Below are 18,476 nucleotides of genomic sequence, written 5' to 3' on the forward strand. Positions count from 1 at the left end.
CATTTTACGTGGGCATGGTCGCCAACCAGCTGCCCACCAGAATTAAGTGACACTGAATGATCTTTGTACCGATATGAAACAAAGTATTTTACTGAAGAATATTTTAATTGCAGTGATGAAGTAGTATTGATTAATGAAATAAATATATATAAACACAAAATGCTGTTGAAGCGTTCATGTGACTGAATGAATTTTTTCCCATATCTATTGTTTATGTCAACTTTATTGTCAGAGTGTTAAATGTAGTTAAGTTATAACATTACATACCTGTCATGTATCCTACAATTTCTTTGAACTCCAACTTATGTACACAAATGCCTTTTCAGTATGACCATTACACATTTACCTTACTAGATAATAAAAAGAATCTGTGGTACATAAGGAGAAATGGGAAATTAACGTTCTATTGTGTTTTGAGATGTAGTTTGGCTTTTGCTATTTGTATTGGAAGATTGTCTACTTTGACACCAAAGTATTTCTTTTCTCAAAAAGAAACTTGATAAATAATTAGAAATTTACTATGCATGTTGGAAATAATGTCATTAAATTACTACATTCTGTGTCCAGGAGTACGTCAATAGTTTGACTACAACAGTTTGAGGGAATGGAGAATCTCTCTGAATAACAGACCGAAGACTGGGATCAGTCAGAATTGTCATTTACTGACTATCAAACTCTCTCTCTCTCTCTCTCTCTCTCTCTCTCTCTCTCTGAACTGTGCTAATGTATGATTTCTACATGAAAAACATTGTGAATAGTTTAAAACATACAACTTTCTTACCGATTGAACATCTGTTTCACAATTAAAAAAAAAAAAAAAAAAAAAAAAAAAAAAAAAAAAAAAAAAAAGGCAACATCCGTACAATCCTGATTGTCTATGGATGGATAAATAAATAAATAAATAAACTGCCAAATTGTACCCAGGAACAAAAGTTGACCACCCAGTGGCACAACACGCTGCCAAGCACAACATGCACCAGTTTAATGACTGCTTCGCAGCCCGTGCCATCTGAATCCTTTCCTACAGCTCCAGGTTTTCTGAGCTGCTTAGATTGGAGTTTTCCTTGCATCATGTCCTTCGTATCCAACAGTTTCCCCTGCTCTGTCCTCCCCTCACAATCATGCCTCCATGTTGCCATCATTGTGTGCTGCACCTCACTCTTTGGTACACTTGGGTCACATGACAGCCCATGCACCTACCACCCCTTCCTACAACATTTTTAAACTGTGCACCTGCTGCCTGCCTCCAAGCTGCTAACTATCTGCCCCCCCCCCCCCCCACCACCACCACCACCACCACACACACACACACACACACACACACACACACACACACACACACACACACACACAGACTTCTTCAGACTTCTTCTGCCTCTATCTCCTTCTACCCACCCAACCCAACATAGCCCTCACTCCAGTCTACCTGCTGAACTGCAATTCCAGTACAGTATGTCCAGCCAGTTCAATAATTCCAGTACTGTATGTCCATCCAGCACAATGCAGGTGTGTGTGTGTGTGTGTGTGTGTGTGTGTGTGTGTGTGTTTAAGATTTGTTGTAATACTTTGTTATTAATATACTCTCTGTTCAGAAAAAACAGAACACCTTGAACAACTGGAGATAAGACGTTCATATTCACAGGACTTGTACATTAGTATGTTCTGTAGAAATGATTAGCATTTCAGTCACCTTGGTTTAGTGTGTACAAGACACAAATGACATCCAGTGCTATAGCCATCCGTGCTTTATTCACCTGGCTCCAAAGCCCATCTGTGGTGGTTGGCAATGGGTCACAGCACTGCACCTGGTGATTCACCATATCCCACAGATTTTCAATTGGTGACAAGTCTTGTGATCCAGTGGGACAGGGCAAAAGGCTGACATCCTGTGAAACCGAGAAGGCACGTATTTGTGCAGCAATGTGTGGACATGCATTGCCTTGCTGAAGAATGGTGTCTGGGGTGTTGTGCAGAAATGGAATGGCTATGGGTCGCAGGATGTTATTTATATAGGTCACACTGGTCACAGTGCCGTGGACATGCACCAACTGTGATTTGTGGTTGTATCCAAAAGCACCCCACACCATAAGACCTTGAGTTAGCACTGTATGTCTTGTGTGAATGCAGTCACTTTGATGCTGCTCCCCCATCTGTAGCAAACCAAAATGCAGCTGTCATTTTCAACCAAACAGAACCTGGATTCATCCGAAAACTATCCGATGCCATTCCCGTTTCTAGTGACGTCGTTCTATATACCATTGCAGTTTCTGCACATTCGTCAAAGGTAGACAGAGAAGTGGATAATGTGCGCGTAACCTATGCCGTAATAAACGGCAATGGACTGTCACCCCTGATAGTGTAAGGTGTGTTACACTGTTCCACAGTTGCACCAGAACAGAGGAGGACACAGATCTGTCCTGCAATGCCATTCATATGAGGTGTCGATCTTCAAAGGGGTGGTCTGGGCGGTGCAACCTAACCATCTCGTCATGTTCTACTACCTTCTGTGAACAATTCTGCACACACCCATTGCACTGCTAAAACACTTCGTCCCACATGAACGCGAGTTTCCCAGATGGATGCATCACTTTCCCACATGCCAATAATACGCCCTCTTTCGAACTTACAGATTTGACAGTACAGTTCGTGCATACATCTGCAAGTCATCCAGCGCGTCTGCTCAAATCACACTAATCCATTACCTTCAGTTTATAGCGACAACAAGAGCCACAGGCACATTTTACCGGTAGGTGGTGTTCGCCACGATATTGAAGTTGACCTTAAACCCACGGGCCGACATGGTTCAGATGCTAATCATTTCTTCAGAACATACTAATCTACATGTCCTGTAAATATGAATATAATATCTCTAGTCGTGCAAGGTGTTCTGTTTGTTGTTGTTGTTGGTTTTTTTTTTTTTTTTTTTTTTTTTTTTTTTTTTTTTTTTTTTTGTAGTATGTACTTTTATAAAGTTACTTATATGGGACAGATTGATGAAAATGTGACAGATGGAAAAAAGGAATTATTATTTCAAAAGTAATCTCAGCATAACTGATTATAAATTCACCACACTGTGAGATAAGATGGTCAGTGCCTTCATGGAAGAATGTTTGCAGTTGGCTATAGAGCCATGATTGTACCTGGGCATGCACCTCTTCGTCTGAACCAAATCGACAGCCACTAATGTTTTTCTCCAGGACTGCAAAAATATGGAAATTGCATTGGCAGAGATGGGGACTATATGGAGAGTGTGTAAGGGCTTCTCGGCAAAACTTCTGCAGTGTAGCTGAAACAAACTGTAGCAACATGTGGGCTGGCGTTAACCTGCAACAGAATGATGCTTGCGTCAACATTGTTAGCCATTTGGAATTGATGACATGCTTCAGTTTTTGCTAAGTGTTCATTGCTTGGGACTTTTTCAGTGGGGGTGAATCCATGTGTTTCCATTGTTGTCTCTAATTCTTGCTGTCTAGCTCAAAATGATGACTCCACAGTTTTCCAATAAGGTTCTCACTACCCTGAATGAATACATCACCTTGTTTTTGTTACCGTTGTCTCAAGTTGTTCCATAAATGCTTTTCTGTTGATAATGACAGCCACCATAAACTGAGAAGCAGGGAGATATCTACCTGTTATCTTAATAAAGTATGCATGACTTTGTCGGCACCATTTGAATGACATGGAAAGCCAATTTCCCCCACCATTTTATGGATCTGTGCTTAAATTCCACATACATCAGAGTATTGTCAGTCAATTTAACACCAATCTTGCTTTTGTTCTTGTGCACCTCACATACTGGCTTTGAGTTGGCCTTACATCTCTTAGGTATAAAGATGACCATCTCGGAAGTGCCGTGGTAACCTTAGTCAAAATTTTCTTGCTGTTACTTCAGTTCACGAGTAATTGATGTGGTGTTGTAAAGGTTATCTGTAAAGAGACAGTAATGTTTTCCACTGCAATATCCTTTGCAGAATCACCGTCAGACCTTTCACATCTTGTAAACAGTGGGATTACAAACAAAAGGTATGTTTCAACACTTTATACCATATATATTGGGTCTATATAGCGGATAACTTCTTAAATTCATGCAGTCACAAGATTAACATGTGCCTTCGTAACACTAATGTTACAAAATGGTTCTTTGCGTGTTGTCTTATGGTGTCTTGTTCATGGCACTGACCAGCCACCGTGTCATCCTGAGCCGGTAGGCGTTATGATCATAGGTATGGAGGGGCATGTGGTCAGCGAACTGTTCTCCCAGCCGTTTTTAGTTTTTGTGCTTGGGTCCACCACTTCTCAGTCAAGTAGCTCCTCGATTGGTTTCACAAAGGCTGAGTGCAACCCACTTGTGAGCACTCGTCAGACCCAGACGGTGTAGAAAGAGAAGTACTGCTCAGAGTGACACCAAATTAGAACAGTGTATTATTGATGCAGGGGGAAACGTGATGGAACAAAAAGAAATTTAGTGAAAACTTTACCCGTAGATGGTGCTGTAAACTTTTTAATGTAAATGAGGTTGGCTACAGATGAGAGATGAATCTCAATACGACATCTATGGTTTGAGTTTCACATTACACCATCCATACTGTTCAATGTGCATGGCTGCACAAGTTCAGCAGTCAACAGTTGTGGCACCGTGAGTTAGGTAAGCTCATCCACCACAGCAAAGTCTTACTACATCAAATGGGAACAATTGGTTTTTAACTGTCCTGAGGCCAAAAACCGCATAAAAAGCAAAAGACATTGGTTTCTAATTGTTGAGGGGCAATGAAATGTGTAAAACACAAAATGACGTTGGTTTCTAATTTTTGTGAGACTGGAGCAAGACATGTTGAATATGCTGCCTACTGGTCTATGCCACAAGTTGACATCAAGAAACAGCATGTTCCACAACAGATCAGAATGTCTCAGGGGTCATATATGGAATGTGTACCTTCAATTCAGCTATGCTTATAATTGGAGCACTGAACCCTACAGCTTTCAGATAACCCCACAGCCAGAAGCCCCATAGATTATGATCAAGTGATCTGGATGGCCATGCTGCAGGTAAACGACGGCTAATAATTATAGTATTTCTTAAATGCCTCTGCAGCAGCTGCTTCTCTGGCTGTGCAATGTGCAGAAGAGTGCCATCCTGCATAAAAATGATCCAACCCACACATTCTTGCTGTTGAAGTGTTGGAATGATGCTGGTGCGCAAAAGACCTCAGAGTTTACCAGTGATGGTACAGCTAACAGGACCCAGAGGATTCATATAATTAAAAACACACAAACCTTTGATAAGCGATGCCGTTATCCTACACCATACAGTATACAGTCACCTTTTCAGAATGAGGTGTATCAGTTGATGTGCGTGCAGTTTGTCTGTTGCCCATATTCTACAGTTCTGATTATTCACATATTCTTGAGGACGAAAATGAGCTTTGTCTGTCCCCAAAATGTTCCATAGCCATTCATTGTCCACTTCCATGCAAGCAAGATATTCCAGGGCAAACATTTGTCCTGCTGGCATGTCCGCAGGAAGCAACTCCTGAACATGAATGGTTTTATATGGATAGCCATGTGGTATGTTTTGTAGGATTTTATGCACCATGCTCACAGACATCCAACATGTGCATAATTTGCCATGCTCTACATGATTTCACATCATTGCTCTACCCCCTTGCAATGCTGTGGCCACATTTTCCACAAGCGTCAGATCAACTACTTTCCTCCTCTGGCCACAGTGCACTTCAAAAGAACTGGTCTTTTAGTATTTTTTAATCATATTCGGCAGACCTTAGCAAACATCTGACCAACGCCCCCCCCCCCCCCCTCCATACTCCTGAGTGTGTGGAACTTCTACAGGACTACTGACACACAGTCACCATTCTTGTAAAAGAGCTCTACCAACAGTGAATGGTCATATTCTGATTCTTACTGCCATCAATTGATCAAATTCTTTTCCAAGGCTTTACCACATGTTAATAATATGCTGTTCATATTTGACGTCATTCCAAGCATTCGTTCTCTTTCTACAGCCTTTTTGAAACTGGAACTTTAATTATGGACACCCTATTAACGCATGATATCTCTCAAATTCTATTGGTGAAAACTATTCAGTTTTTTTGCTACAGAGGGTAGCCCCCCTTTGACCAAACACGCTGAGCAGCCGCACTGACATGAATCCATCGCAGAATTTGGTAGTATGTAAAAACAAACATAGAGGTGTATTTTTCTCATCTAAACTGATTTCATTGTGCTGTCCAGATTATGCTAAAGTCTTGTTTGTACTAGAGTGAACGGAAGTGAACACAAGTAAACGAGCATTCACAGACAATTCACTATAATTCAGTACAATTCACTTATTCTGTGAACAAGTATTCGAATTGGAGGGAATGGAAAGAATGAGCATTGAGCATACCAGCTCTGTGAGTACTGTGTTGTTGTTTTTTGGTGGTCAAGTCATCAGCATACACACTTCGCCCAATACAATCTAGTTGTATCACAAGGCTAAACTACAATGTTCAGATAGGATTATGTTGTACAGTGAATGCACTGTTGGTGACAAAGAAAGCAAAATCGCAGAAAGATGTAGATGTTCAAAGTGTGAAATGTGTGGCAGTAATCCACTTACCACATACTTGCAGCTCCAGCATCCTTTAGCCTTATTTCAACCTTTATCACTGGAAAGCAGTTTCACGTGAAGAAAGATTAAAATTTACAATCAGGTTCTCAACAGCTGTAGATAGGTATGCTACAATTTGTTTCAAATTTTAGTAGTTGCTATATCTCGGATAGTTCCTGATGCTTGCAGTGCCGTATTTGAAGCAGTCATGGAGTTTGTTCAAGTACCTATAGAAAAGCTGCTATCAATCAAGTATGGATAATCTAATGTAAAAATACATATTCAGTTATTATATTGAAAACTCCTAAAATAATAGAACCGCATCTGTGCCGTAATTACATTACCTAGAAAGGAGGTCACCAGAATTATCAGCTCATTCATGTATTTTTAGTTTGAAAGTAATAAACATAATTCATACCTTTTCGTGTATGTTTCCTTTCAAGGAAATATATTCTGCTGCTCCTTTATAACAAAAAGAAATACAAAAACTTTTGTACTTTAAATAAGTTTCCACCAGGTGGAAGCAAGTAATGACTTTATCATCTTTCTCACATGTACCGTTGGAAATTAGATTGCTTCAGAAATTTTCGACAAAGCATATTTCTTATAACTGACACGAGTCATGATCGATAACAAAAGTCGTTGATGTGTGAAAAGTAACTGACTGCAGGACTAAATGCCCTTTGTGCTGTTACACTGAAGCGAGTGCCAAAACAGAAAGGGTGTGAATTTCCTTTGATGACATACTGAAAGGCCAACAATCGGCAGGGTACAAGAACAAATCTGTGAATGCTGTTCCTTCGTACTCACCAATTGTTTACACAAGATAAAATGCTTTTTCTCTTATGTTTGCTGTGGTGTAAACCAAGCTTAAGAGAACAGAGGACACCAATATTTAGCACTGTTAAGCTCTGTTCAAATGTTCTTCAAAATATAATGGCACAGACTTCTTGCAACCAATCTTCCTCATTCTTTAAACTTCATTTTGGTATTGCCACTGCTATCCTCTGAAGTATTTTAACATCCATTCTCCTCTCTTGTACCTACTGCAAAATTCATATTTGCAAATAAAATAATTCCAGGTTTATGTATGCAAAACTCTCTTCAACATTTTTTACCTAAACTAATTGAAATTTCTTCTAGAACATAGTCCATCTCATTCTCAGAAATTGTTGGATTATGGCAGAAATCTTTAATGGATAATACTGAAACAATTGAGCAAATATACTTGTACACTGCTTGAAATGCACAATTGTTATTGTGTCGCAGGGAAGTAGTTATTGTTGGAATAATGGTAGTAACAGTAACAACAACAAGAACGGTACACTGTTCAGCTTTAATACAAATTTGTTAATGTCCCACATGTTATTTAGTGCATTTTTGTGTTATTCTTTCATGGGACTATTTCATTTCCAGCTGCATGTCCAGCGCAATCATCCAGACTGCTACAGATTATCTGATACTCAAAATACTGATGGCCCAGCACATGATGAAATTGGAGAAAGCATAAGTTCTCAAACTACAGCAAATTTTGAAGTAGCAGCAAACGATAAATTGAACTCTGAAGAGTTGTTAGAGAGAACCACACCCAGGAAAGAGACATTTGAAAAGAAGGCAACTGGGACAAGAAATTTTATGTTCACGATGTATGTACTCTTGATGTATGGACCTGTCTGAAGTACTTTAAGTGCACATACACGTAATTGAACTCTGTAATTACTATCTGAAAACAAGTGAAATGAGTTTGTTTTTGGTTACTAATATTCTTTTAAGACGTTCAGAAGAATCTCAAAGCAGTTTTGATTTAATTTTGTAATATTATTTAAAAATAGTAACTAAATGTCAGTGTCAGAATCTGTTTGATAATCTGTTTCCATGTGTCTTGTAGGAACTTCACTCCCATTGTGGAAGAGGAGGAAGAACAGGAAGAGGTAGGGATAAAAGATAGTATTGAAAGAAATAGAAAAGTTCAAAAAGAGTATCAGAACAGAAAACGGGAGGCAGAGAAAGAGTTTGTAAAGCAAGGTCCATCACAGTTAAGTCTTGAAGAGCTGGCAGAGATACCTCTTCCAGAGCCAACAGAGCTACCTGATAGAGATACAAATGAGTTGCCTTATCATCAGAAGCTCATTCAACAGCCAGAACCTATTGAGGAACTGGTACAAAATGTTGAGTTTGAGGGTAACCAGAAAGCACACTTGGAAAAGGAATCTAGCGAGGACATTGAGATGGTGTCTGACCAAGAAATGGAACTCTCCCAGAACCAAGAGATGAAATCTAGCCAGGCAGTGGAACTCTCCCAACAGGAGTCTGGCCAGGAGATAGAACTGTCCCGAGACATAGATATTAAGCCTGACCAGGAGATGGAACTGTGTCAAAACAGAGTTGTGGAATATGATCAGGAAATGGAACTCTGTCAACCCCAAGACCTAAATCCTGACCAGGAGATGCGTCTCTGCCAAAGCCGAAATCTGGAGTCCGATCAGGAAATGGAGCTGGGCTCAGAACATGAATCAGAGTCAGGGCCAGAATCTGAGCACAACACACTGCAGTTGTGTGAGCTGGAAACTGGCAGAAAGCATGGTCATCAGCAGGAGTGTGAAACTGAAGCGAGCTGGGAGCCAGAGCTTGAAGATGCAGAAGAGTCTGAACCTGAATCCACATCTGAGCTGGAGCCAGAGCTAGATCCAAATCATTGTACTGATTCATGTACTACTGTGAATGATGAGTTTAGTGAAAGCGCTCAGGGGGATAGTTCACAGGATGGAGCAAACAGTTCCAGTCCAACAGTGAAAACCCTCCTCCCTATAATAAGATTACAGAAGTTGGAAGAGGACAAGCAGTTGGGTAATCTGTAAGTATGGCAACAAATTCAAATTCTTTTACTATGAGAAATTAGTACTGTAGTCATTGTTGCCGTCTATAGATACAGCTGTGTCATTTTCTGTGAAGCTAAAGTAAGCGATTTGTATTAATGCTTTTTAAAGTAGTAGACACAGTTCACTCATATTTCTGCTTTTTAAAGTAGTAGACACATTTCACTCATATTTCTGATTCTTCTTCATTCTTATTATTGCAATATTTGAAATCATTATACTATTACTGATGGCAATGGAGAGAGGTTTTCACATGATGGACTAAATAGGGAAGATGAAATGCTGAAGTAAAACTAACTGTAACAGTAAGATTAGATCCACAGAAAAGCAAATTTTCCTGAGATCAGCAATACTAATTAACTAAAGTGAAGTGGGGACCCATTTTTTTCCAATATCTTCTGCAAATTTGATACAGATGCAATAGTGATCCCTATCACTTTTGATTACCTTAGATCACATGTTTGTTCTTGCTTCTTCTTACTTACGTTCATCTGTTTGGAGATGTACTGTACTGGAATGATTGTATTTTGATTCCAGAGACTTAGTTTACTTTTTTGTGTATAATGATCAGTTTTTCAGCCCATAATTGAGTATTTCCAATACTTCCTTGCTTCCCTGCCATAAATCACTGAGGGTGCATTTACTGGGACAGCTAGGACAAGTCAAGAAATTTTTCATATTCTCAGATCGGCCACAAACATGTCTTTCATCATGTTCATCTGTAAGGCCCCACTTGATCAAGTTTGCCTTCACTGCTGGTACACCTGTTCTAATGCAATTCGGGCACCTCCAGATCTCCCATCTCAAGTTCTTTCCACTGGGTATCTTCTGTAGTGGAGCGTAGTCATTTGGAGGCTCGGTGAGTGCCATGGTCAGAAATCTCTTATGGAATGTAAGTCTTGCATCTTTGCAGGAATCTCCAAATAAAGTGTGGCATTCCTTGAAGATATGCTTAAGCTTCTCATTGTGCTTGTGACGGACTGTTTGAGAGTTTCAGCCCGCAAGTCCACCAGCTTCGTATAGTTTATCAAGTGGTGTGGTTCTTGTGCAACCAGTTATTGGTTGGCGTGTTTAATTTAAGTTTATGTTGACCTTTTTGGTGTATACAGACCTGGACCACACTGGCAAACATATTGTGCTGTGGAGAAGCGCAGTGGCCCAGGCTGTGGTTCCCAGCACCTTTGGTGTAGCTTCCCATTTGCTTTTAGTCAATTTTCTCAGCAAGTTATTTTGTGCTGCAACTTTCTGATGGGTCTTCTCACAGTGATGTTTGTACATCAATGATCGGCTCAGTATGACATCCAGGTATGCCAGTTTATCTAGGTATTCCAGAATGATGCCATTCCAGGTTAACATTCTGCTTTAGATTTACTTGGTTTTGAGTGAAAGTGGAAGTCGTGGACTTGTGTCTTTGAGGGATTTGATTTAAGGGAGTTTTCCTGGTAGTATATTGGAATGGTGCTTAGAGCATGTACTAGATTTTGTTCTACTTCCTCAAAACTCTTTCCGTGAGATGTGATGGGCAGATCCTCTGCGTAGAGGAAGTGGGTCATGTAACTTGGTTTTGGTCATTGGTGTACAGGTTGAATGTACAGGGACTGGGACACTACCCTGGGTGAACCCAGTTTTCCATCATCGCCACCGGCTGTTTCTGCCCTCCAGCATGGTAGAGAAAATTCTGTTTTACAGTACTGACTTTTTTTTTTTACAACCTGGTAATTGTTAAGTGTGTCATACAGTTTTGTCATGGGTGACCTGTGGTTTACCGTGTTGTATGCAAAACTTAGATTAAGTGAGGCTAGTCCTGTTATTGTTGTTTATTTTTGTATGCTTCCTCAGTATGTTTAGTAAAGGGCAAGGCTCGACTGATGCAAGATTTTCCTGACCTGAAACCAGCCCGTTGGTTGACAGTGAGCTTTGGGTGTATGATGCTTACTGTGTGGTTCAGTATCAGTCATTCACATTGTTTGTACAGGTGACCTAAGAGCAATATTGAGCTATAGTTCTTCAGGGATTCTAGATCCTTCCCCGACTTTAACAGTGCTATTACCTTTGCTTTTCTCCAAATCTTTGGTGTCTTGCATGTTCTTGAGGCTGTGGTTGATAAGGTCCAGGATCCATTGTTTGGCTCCAGTGCCAAAACGTTTTATCTGATACATAGAAATGACGTCGAACCTTGCTCATTTTCCATTTACACTGAGTTTAGTCCTAGGCTAAGTTATTTAAAGGCAAATGAAACAACAAAGTTATTTAATTTGTGCTGTGGGCTTCTATTGTTGTTGGACTTTTGACGTCTCTTGTTGGGTTTTATGTTCAGGAGGAGTTGATGGGCAACTTGGTTAGGTGATACTTTAGATGGTTGTTTTACTACATTAGGATCACAGTTAAGTTTTTTGGCTAAGTTCCAGGCCATTTTGCTACTTTTGGTCGTGTCCATTCCTTCCAAGGTTTTGGTCCACTTCCTCTGTCATGTCTCAATCAACATTTTCATTAGCATACTTCTGCATGAGATACTCTTCATCATGGCAGTCCTACTTGTATAATTCTTCATATGTCCCTTGATTCCTGTGAGAACCAGTATAAAATATAGCCTGTTAGCTCATGGAATATGTCCCTTGGTTTGGAAAATGTCTATGAAACTTTCGTAATTTGCACTGTTGGCCCGAGTTTCTTTATTTCTGTATTGAAGTTTCCAGCACACACTTGGCCTATGTTGCATGTCAAGTATGGCCTATGGTTTTCAGGCATTGGTCAAGCAAATTTACAGTGATGAAGCCGTTTTCAGGGTTGTAACCATGTTTCCATAGTTTGCTATTAAAGGAGCAAGGTAATTTTGAGCTACGCAATAATCATGAGTTTAGTATCCCCCAAGCGGACATCACGATGGAGACAGATGAGCTGCTGTGGGTAGTACAGCGGGATAGTGCGACAACCTGCCATGGAAGGTGCACTTAACACACAGTATGGACAGACCAACTTGTGGAGGTGTTTATCTTTGGGCAGCAGTAGGCCTGGCGGACCAGTGCTTACCTGGAGTTCAGCCACTGCAGGCATCTCCTTGCCCTATGTGCCATGTGTTGTTCTTGAGTGCTTAGTCATTAGTTATTCATGTCAGCCACGTGCTGAGTCATTCCTATGCCCGTCTCTCTGCTTCCCGTAGATTGACCCACTCAGCGAATTCATTTTCTTTTCATGGGATTCTACCCCCTGGCTATTATCGAGCCACCATTGGCCATTGAAATATCAATGCCTACCGTGTAGTGTAGTGGTGTTGTCATGTCTGTGCAGATACTAAAATAAGTTATACGTTTCAGCCCATTGTTTCAGTTTGTGCCCATTGCCATCCATTTCTTTGTAGCTCTAGATAGTGCTGTGTCAGTTTAAGTCTCCTATTATGAACTGTGTGTTTTCGTTATAAAAGTTTTGCAGTAGTGTCAGACTGAGTTTTGCTCCAGGGGGTTGGTATGTATACATCATGGTAAAGGTGCTACAGTTGATTGTTAGTAGTTTGATGTTGTTACATTTGGTTCTGTTTGGTGATGTTATGACTATGCAGGTTTTGTGAAGATTGTGCTGCCATATTTAGCTTGTGGAGTTTCCACAGCTAAGTGGTCCTATGTCTCCTTCACCTCTGTACATTCTATGGATGCATGGTACAAGCCTTTTGTGTGTGCGACAAAGCTCTGACTGCATTTGTTGCTTATTTTTGGTCATCACATTGATATTTAGGCTTGCAATGGTCAAGGTTGGTTCTGGGGCGTGACATTTCTCTTCCTCTTGTTGCTTGGATTTCCAGGATACACTGTTGATTTTTATGACCATATTTACAGAGACCACTGTCCTTCTCTCTTTGGATTCTAAAGAAAGCAACCATATATTTTAACACACCGATAAGACCGTATTCTGAGAGAGTGCCATATCACGTATTGTCCGATCTGTGGAAGTTTTATTCATAGTCTGGTATAGTGTTAGTTATGTAGACTGCCGATTTACCACTATTGTTGAGAATGAAAAAACCATACAGTGAAGGTTATTTGGTAAAATGTGGACCATCAGTACTTTCCAGAACTTACTGCCAAAGAATTAGAATAAAATAGAAACAGTCTGCAAAGTAATATTTCAAAGTAGATTAAATACATTGATGCAAAGAGGTCTTACTGTTGTTAAGTAGTTTTTGCTCCCTCCCTCTTTGTCCATCACCTCCCCCTGCCCCTTTTTCTATTTTCTTGTCCCCCCTTCTCTATCCACCTCCTCCTGCCCCCCTCCCCTATCTCTGTCCACCTCCTCTCTCCAACTCTGTAGGGCTGTTTTCTCACCTCCCACCCTGCAACCCCCCCCCACCCAACCCCCTCTTAAATCCCTCTTCCTCCCTCTGTCTGATGTTCGGCCTTGTTTACTGTTATTGCAAATTTAAGATACTGTAGCAGCATTCTAATCAGATGTCAATATGCTGTAAATAATGATTTCCTGTTTTCTATGAAAACCGACTGCAAGAAAGAAAACAAACCTGCTCATTGTTCAATATATATATTTTGTTTAAAAATGTGTGCAGTGAGAGAGAATATGTGTGGAAGAAACAATTTGTTAAATGGTTTAAATGCCCTGCTATCGTGGTTAAAACTGCCTGTGAATAAAAACAAAAGTGCAAATTTTCATGCCAAAGTACAGTACAGCATTTTGTTTCTCGCAGTTTGTAATAGAAAACCAGAGCATTGCAGTTTAAAAAAATTTATAGCCCATGTCCTTTTGAATGTTCATTAGAGTATCATGAAAAAAATTAAATTAAATTGGTAAAGAGCTTTCCGAGATTTTTGGTAACAGTGTTTGCCCCACTATACACACACATCAAAAAAAGTTTTGCATCACCTCGGTTCCGAGAGTTCTGGAATCTGTACAGAAAATTGGAATAGAGATCAAGAGAAACATCATTTCCGCCCTTTTAATTGTTCATGAAAATGACACATTGCAGATTGTACCACCATACAGCAAGACCTTCAGAGGTGGTGGTATAGATACCTCTAATACTCAGTGGCATGTCATCTTGCATTGATGCATGCCTGTATTTGTCATGGCATACTATCTACAAGTTTGCCAAGGCACTATTGGTCCAGATTGTCCCACCCCTCAACGGCAATCGCAGATCCCTCAGAGTGGTTGGTGGGTCACGTTGTCCATAAACAGCTCTTTTCAGTCTATCCCAGGTGTGTTTGATAGAGTTCATGTCTGGAGAACATGCTGGCCACTCTAGTCGAGCAATGTCGTTATCCTGAAGGAAGTTATTCACAAGATGTGCATGATAGGGCGCGAATTTTCATCCATGATGCCAAGTGCCTCGCCAATATGGTAGCACTATCGGTCGGAGGATGGCATTCACGTATCGTACAGCCATTACGGTGCCTTCCATGAACACCAGCGGCGTACAACGGCCCCACATTATGCCATCCGAAAACATCAGAGAACGTCCATGTTGCTGCACTCGCTGGACAGTGTGTCTGAGGCATTCAGCCTGACCGGGTTGCCTCCAAACATGTCTCCAACGATTGTTTGGTTGAAGGCATATGCAACACTGATCAGTGAAGAGAACGTGATGCCAATCCTGAGTGGTCCATTTGGCATATTTTGGACCCATCTGTACTGCGCTGCATGGTGTCGTGATTGTAAAGATGGACCTCACCATGGATGTCAGGAGTGAAGTGGCACATCATGCAGCCTATCGCGCACAGTTTGAGTCATAACACCACCACCTGTGGCTGCACAAAAAGCATTATTCGACATGGTGGCATTGCTGTAAGGGTTCTTCCGAGCCATAATCCGTAGGTAGCAGTCATCCGCTGCAGTAGTAGCTCTTGGGCGGCCTAGGCGAGGCATGTCATCGACAGTTCTTGTCTCTCTGTATCTCTTCCATGTCCGAACAACATCACTTTGGCTCTGTACGAGACGCCTGGACACTTCCCTTGTTCAGAGTACTTCCTGGCACAAAGTAACAATGCGGACGTGATCGAACCACCGTATTGGCCGTCTAGGCATGGTCGAACTACAGACAACACGAGCTGTGTACCCCCTTCCTGGTGGAATGACTGGAACTGATTGGGTGTCGGACCCCCTCCGTCTAATAGGCGCTGCTCATGCATGGTTGTTTACATCTTTGGGCGGGTTTAGTGACATTTCTGAACAGTCAAGGGGGTTGTGTCTGTGATACAATATCCACAGTCAACGTCTATCTTCAGGAGTTCTGGGAACCAGGGTGATGCAAAAAATTTTTTGAAGTGTGTATTACATATGCAGTATATATTTATGTACTCCTTATATTAAAAGATACACTCCTGGAAATGGAAAAAAGAACACATTGACACCGGTGTGTCAGACCCACCATACTTGCTCCGGACACTGCGAGAGGGCTGTACAAGCAATGATCACACGCACGGCACAGCGGACACACCAGGAACCGCGGTGTTGGCCGTCGAATGGCGCTAGCTGCGCAGCATTTGTGCACCACCGCCGTCAGTGTCAGCCAGATTGCCGTGGCATACGGAGCTCCATCGCAGTCTTTAACACTGGTAGCATGCCGCAACAGCGTGGACGTGAACCGTATGTGCAGTTGACGGACTTTGAGCGAGGGCGTATAGTGGGCATGCGGGAGGCCGGGTGGACGTACCGCCGAATTGCTCAACACGTGGGGCGTGAGGTCTCCACAGTACATCGATGTTGTCGCCAGTGGTCGGCGGAAGGTGCACGTGCCCGTCGACCTGGGACCGGACCGCAGCGACGCACGGATGCACGCCAAGACCGTAGGATCCTACGCAGTGCCGTAGGGGACCGCACCGCCACTTCCCAGCAAATTAGGGACACTGTTGCTCCTGGGGTATCGGCGAGGACCATTCGCAAACGTCTCCATGAAGCTGGACTACGGTCCCACACACCGTTAGGCCGTCTTCCGCTCACGCCCCAACATCGTGCAGCCCGCCTCCAGTGGTGTCGCGACAGGCGTGAATGGAGGGACGAATGGAGACGTGTCGTCTTCAGCGATGAGAGTCGCTTCTGCCTTGGTGCCAATGATGGTCGTATGCGTGTTTGGCGCCGTGCAGGTGAGCGCCACAATCAGGACTGCATACGACCGAGGCACACAGGGCCAACACCCGGCATCATGGTGTGGGGAGCGATCTCCTACACTGGCCGTACACCACTGGTGATCGTCGAGGGGACACTGAATAGTGCACGGTACATCCAAACCGTCATCGAACCCATCGTTCTACCATTCCTAGACAGGCAAGGGAACTTGCTGTTCCAACAGGACAATGCACATCCGCATGTATCCCGTGCCACCCAACGTGCTCTAGAAGGTGTAAGTCAACTACCCTGGCCAGCAAGATCTCCGGATCTGTCCCCCATTGAGCATGTTTGGGACTGGATGAAGCGTCGTCTCACGCGGTCTGCACGTCCAGCACGAACGCTGGTCCAACTGAGGCGCCAGGTGGAAATGGCATGGCAAGCCGTTCCACAGGACTACATCCAGCATCTCTACGATCGTTTCCATGGGAGAATAGCAACCTGCATTGCTGCGAAAGGTGGATATACACTGTACTAGTGCCGACATTGTGCATGCTCTGTTGCCTGTGTCTATGTGCCTGTGGTTCTGTCAGTGTGATCATGTGATGTATCTGACCCCAGTAATGTGTCAATAAAGTTTCCCCTTCCTGGGACAATGAATTCACGGTGTTCTTATTTCAATTTCCAGGAGTGTATATAGTTTGTGTCCGTCTGAATCTTCAAAAGATTTGAGGTAAATGGGTCATGAATTTTTGTGATTTTTGATAACAATTTTTTCCCAATATGTATATCTTTTGTCCATCTCAATGTTCCTTAGAGTATCAGATAAAAATTTGAAGTGTCTTGGTAAAGAACTTTTCGAGATTTTTGGTAACAATGTTTCCCCTTTATACAGTACATAGATATTTATATACAATATGTATTTTTAAAAAATATATAGCACATGTCCGTTGGAATGTTTATTAGAGTACCATGTAGAAATTTGATGAAAATTGGTCAAGATCTTTTTGAGATGTTTGGTAACAGCATTAAAATTAAACAATGATTTTACATGTGCGTGCGTGCGTGTGTGTGGGCGCGCGTGCGTGCGTGTGGTGTGCATGCGTGTGCACATGCTAAATAGAAAAAAAAAAAGTGTAGCCTAGGTCCGTCCAAGTTTTCGTTACAGTATTGTATAAAAATTTGAAGTAAATTGGTTGAGAACTTTTCAAGATTTTTGGAAATGATGGTAAAAAACAAGGCCACATACCCACATGTACATACTTACGAATGTCTTCGTGCTGCAATCCAGGTGGGCCCCAAAATTATCTTATCTGTGGTTGACAGCAGTTATATTGAAGAGGATTGATTGGCGAGAGGAAGGAATGAGGTGGGACGTCAGTGTGCAACATGCAGATTTGTCGAAGAGATGTGGCTGCCACACACATACATATGGGGGCAGGGTGTAGGCTGTTAAGTGAAAAAACTATAATAAAGATTAGAAAGAAGTTGAGATACAACAAGAAAGGACATGTGGATATGGCAGTGTGGAGCAGAAAAATTAAGAGTATTGCCAGGATGGTGTAGTGGCTGGAGGCTGAATTGGAACAAGAGGGAGAATAGAAGTTCCTGAACAGGAAATTATGGAGGGTATGAGGGTATGGCTTTGGTGGAGGGGGGGGGGGTGCTTGCAACAACAAAGGAAATTTTGCAGGAATAGTGCAGTACAAAAAAGTTAGTTTTGAGTAAGATGACGTGGCTTCTACAGTAACTTTATAATTCACCCACATTATATTGTACAGTATGATCAACAACCGGGCCATGACGTTGGTGCTTAGCCAAAGTTTGGTACAGTAACCATTGATCTGAGTGTACTTACTGTGAGTGGATAGAATATTTGTGGTCATTACCATGTAGAATTCTTTGCAGTGGTTGCAGATGATAGGTGATGTGATCTCTTTCACTGG

The 18,476-nt window shown here is 41.9% G+C and overlaps 1 protein-coding gene across 2 annotated transcripts in view; it reads left to right on the top strand.

Annotated features, from left to right (window-relative positions):
• The window catches only part of LOC126248293 (uncharacterized), a 289,514-nt gene that overhangs the window by 138,445 nt on the left and 132,593 nt on the right, over positions 1 to 18,476 (top strand). For both annotated transcript variants that reach the window (XM_049949155.1, XM_049949156.1), the window contains exons 12-13: positions 8,024 to 8,253; positions 8,496 to 9,461. In XM_049949155.1, the coding sequence (XP_049805112.1) occupies positions 8,024 to 8,253; positions 8,496 to 9,461 (1,196 nt within the window). The remainder of the gene's footprint in view (positions 1 to 8,023; positions 8,254 to 8,495; positions 9,462 to 18,476) is intronic.

The sequence above is a fragment of the Schistocerca nitens genome, chromosome 3 (genome assembly GCF_023898315.1).
Source record: "Schistocerca nitens isolate TAMUIC-IGC-003100 chromosome 3, iqSchNite1.1, whole genome shotgun sequence".
Taxonomy (NCBI): domain Eukaryota; kingdom Metazoa; phylum Arthropoda; class Insecta; order Orthoptera; family Acrididae; genus Schistocerca; species Schistocerca nitens.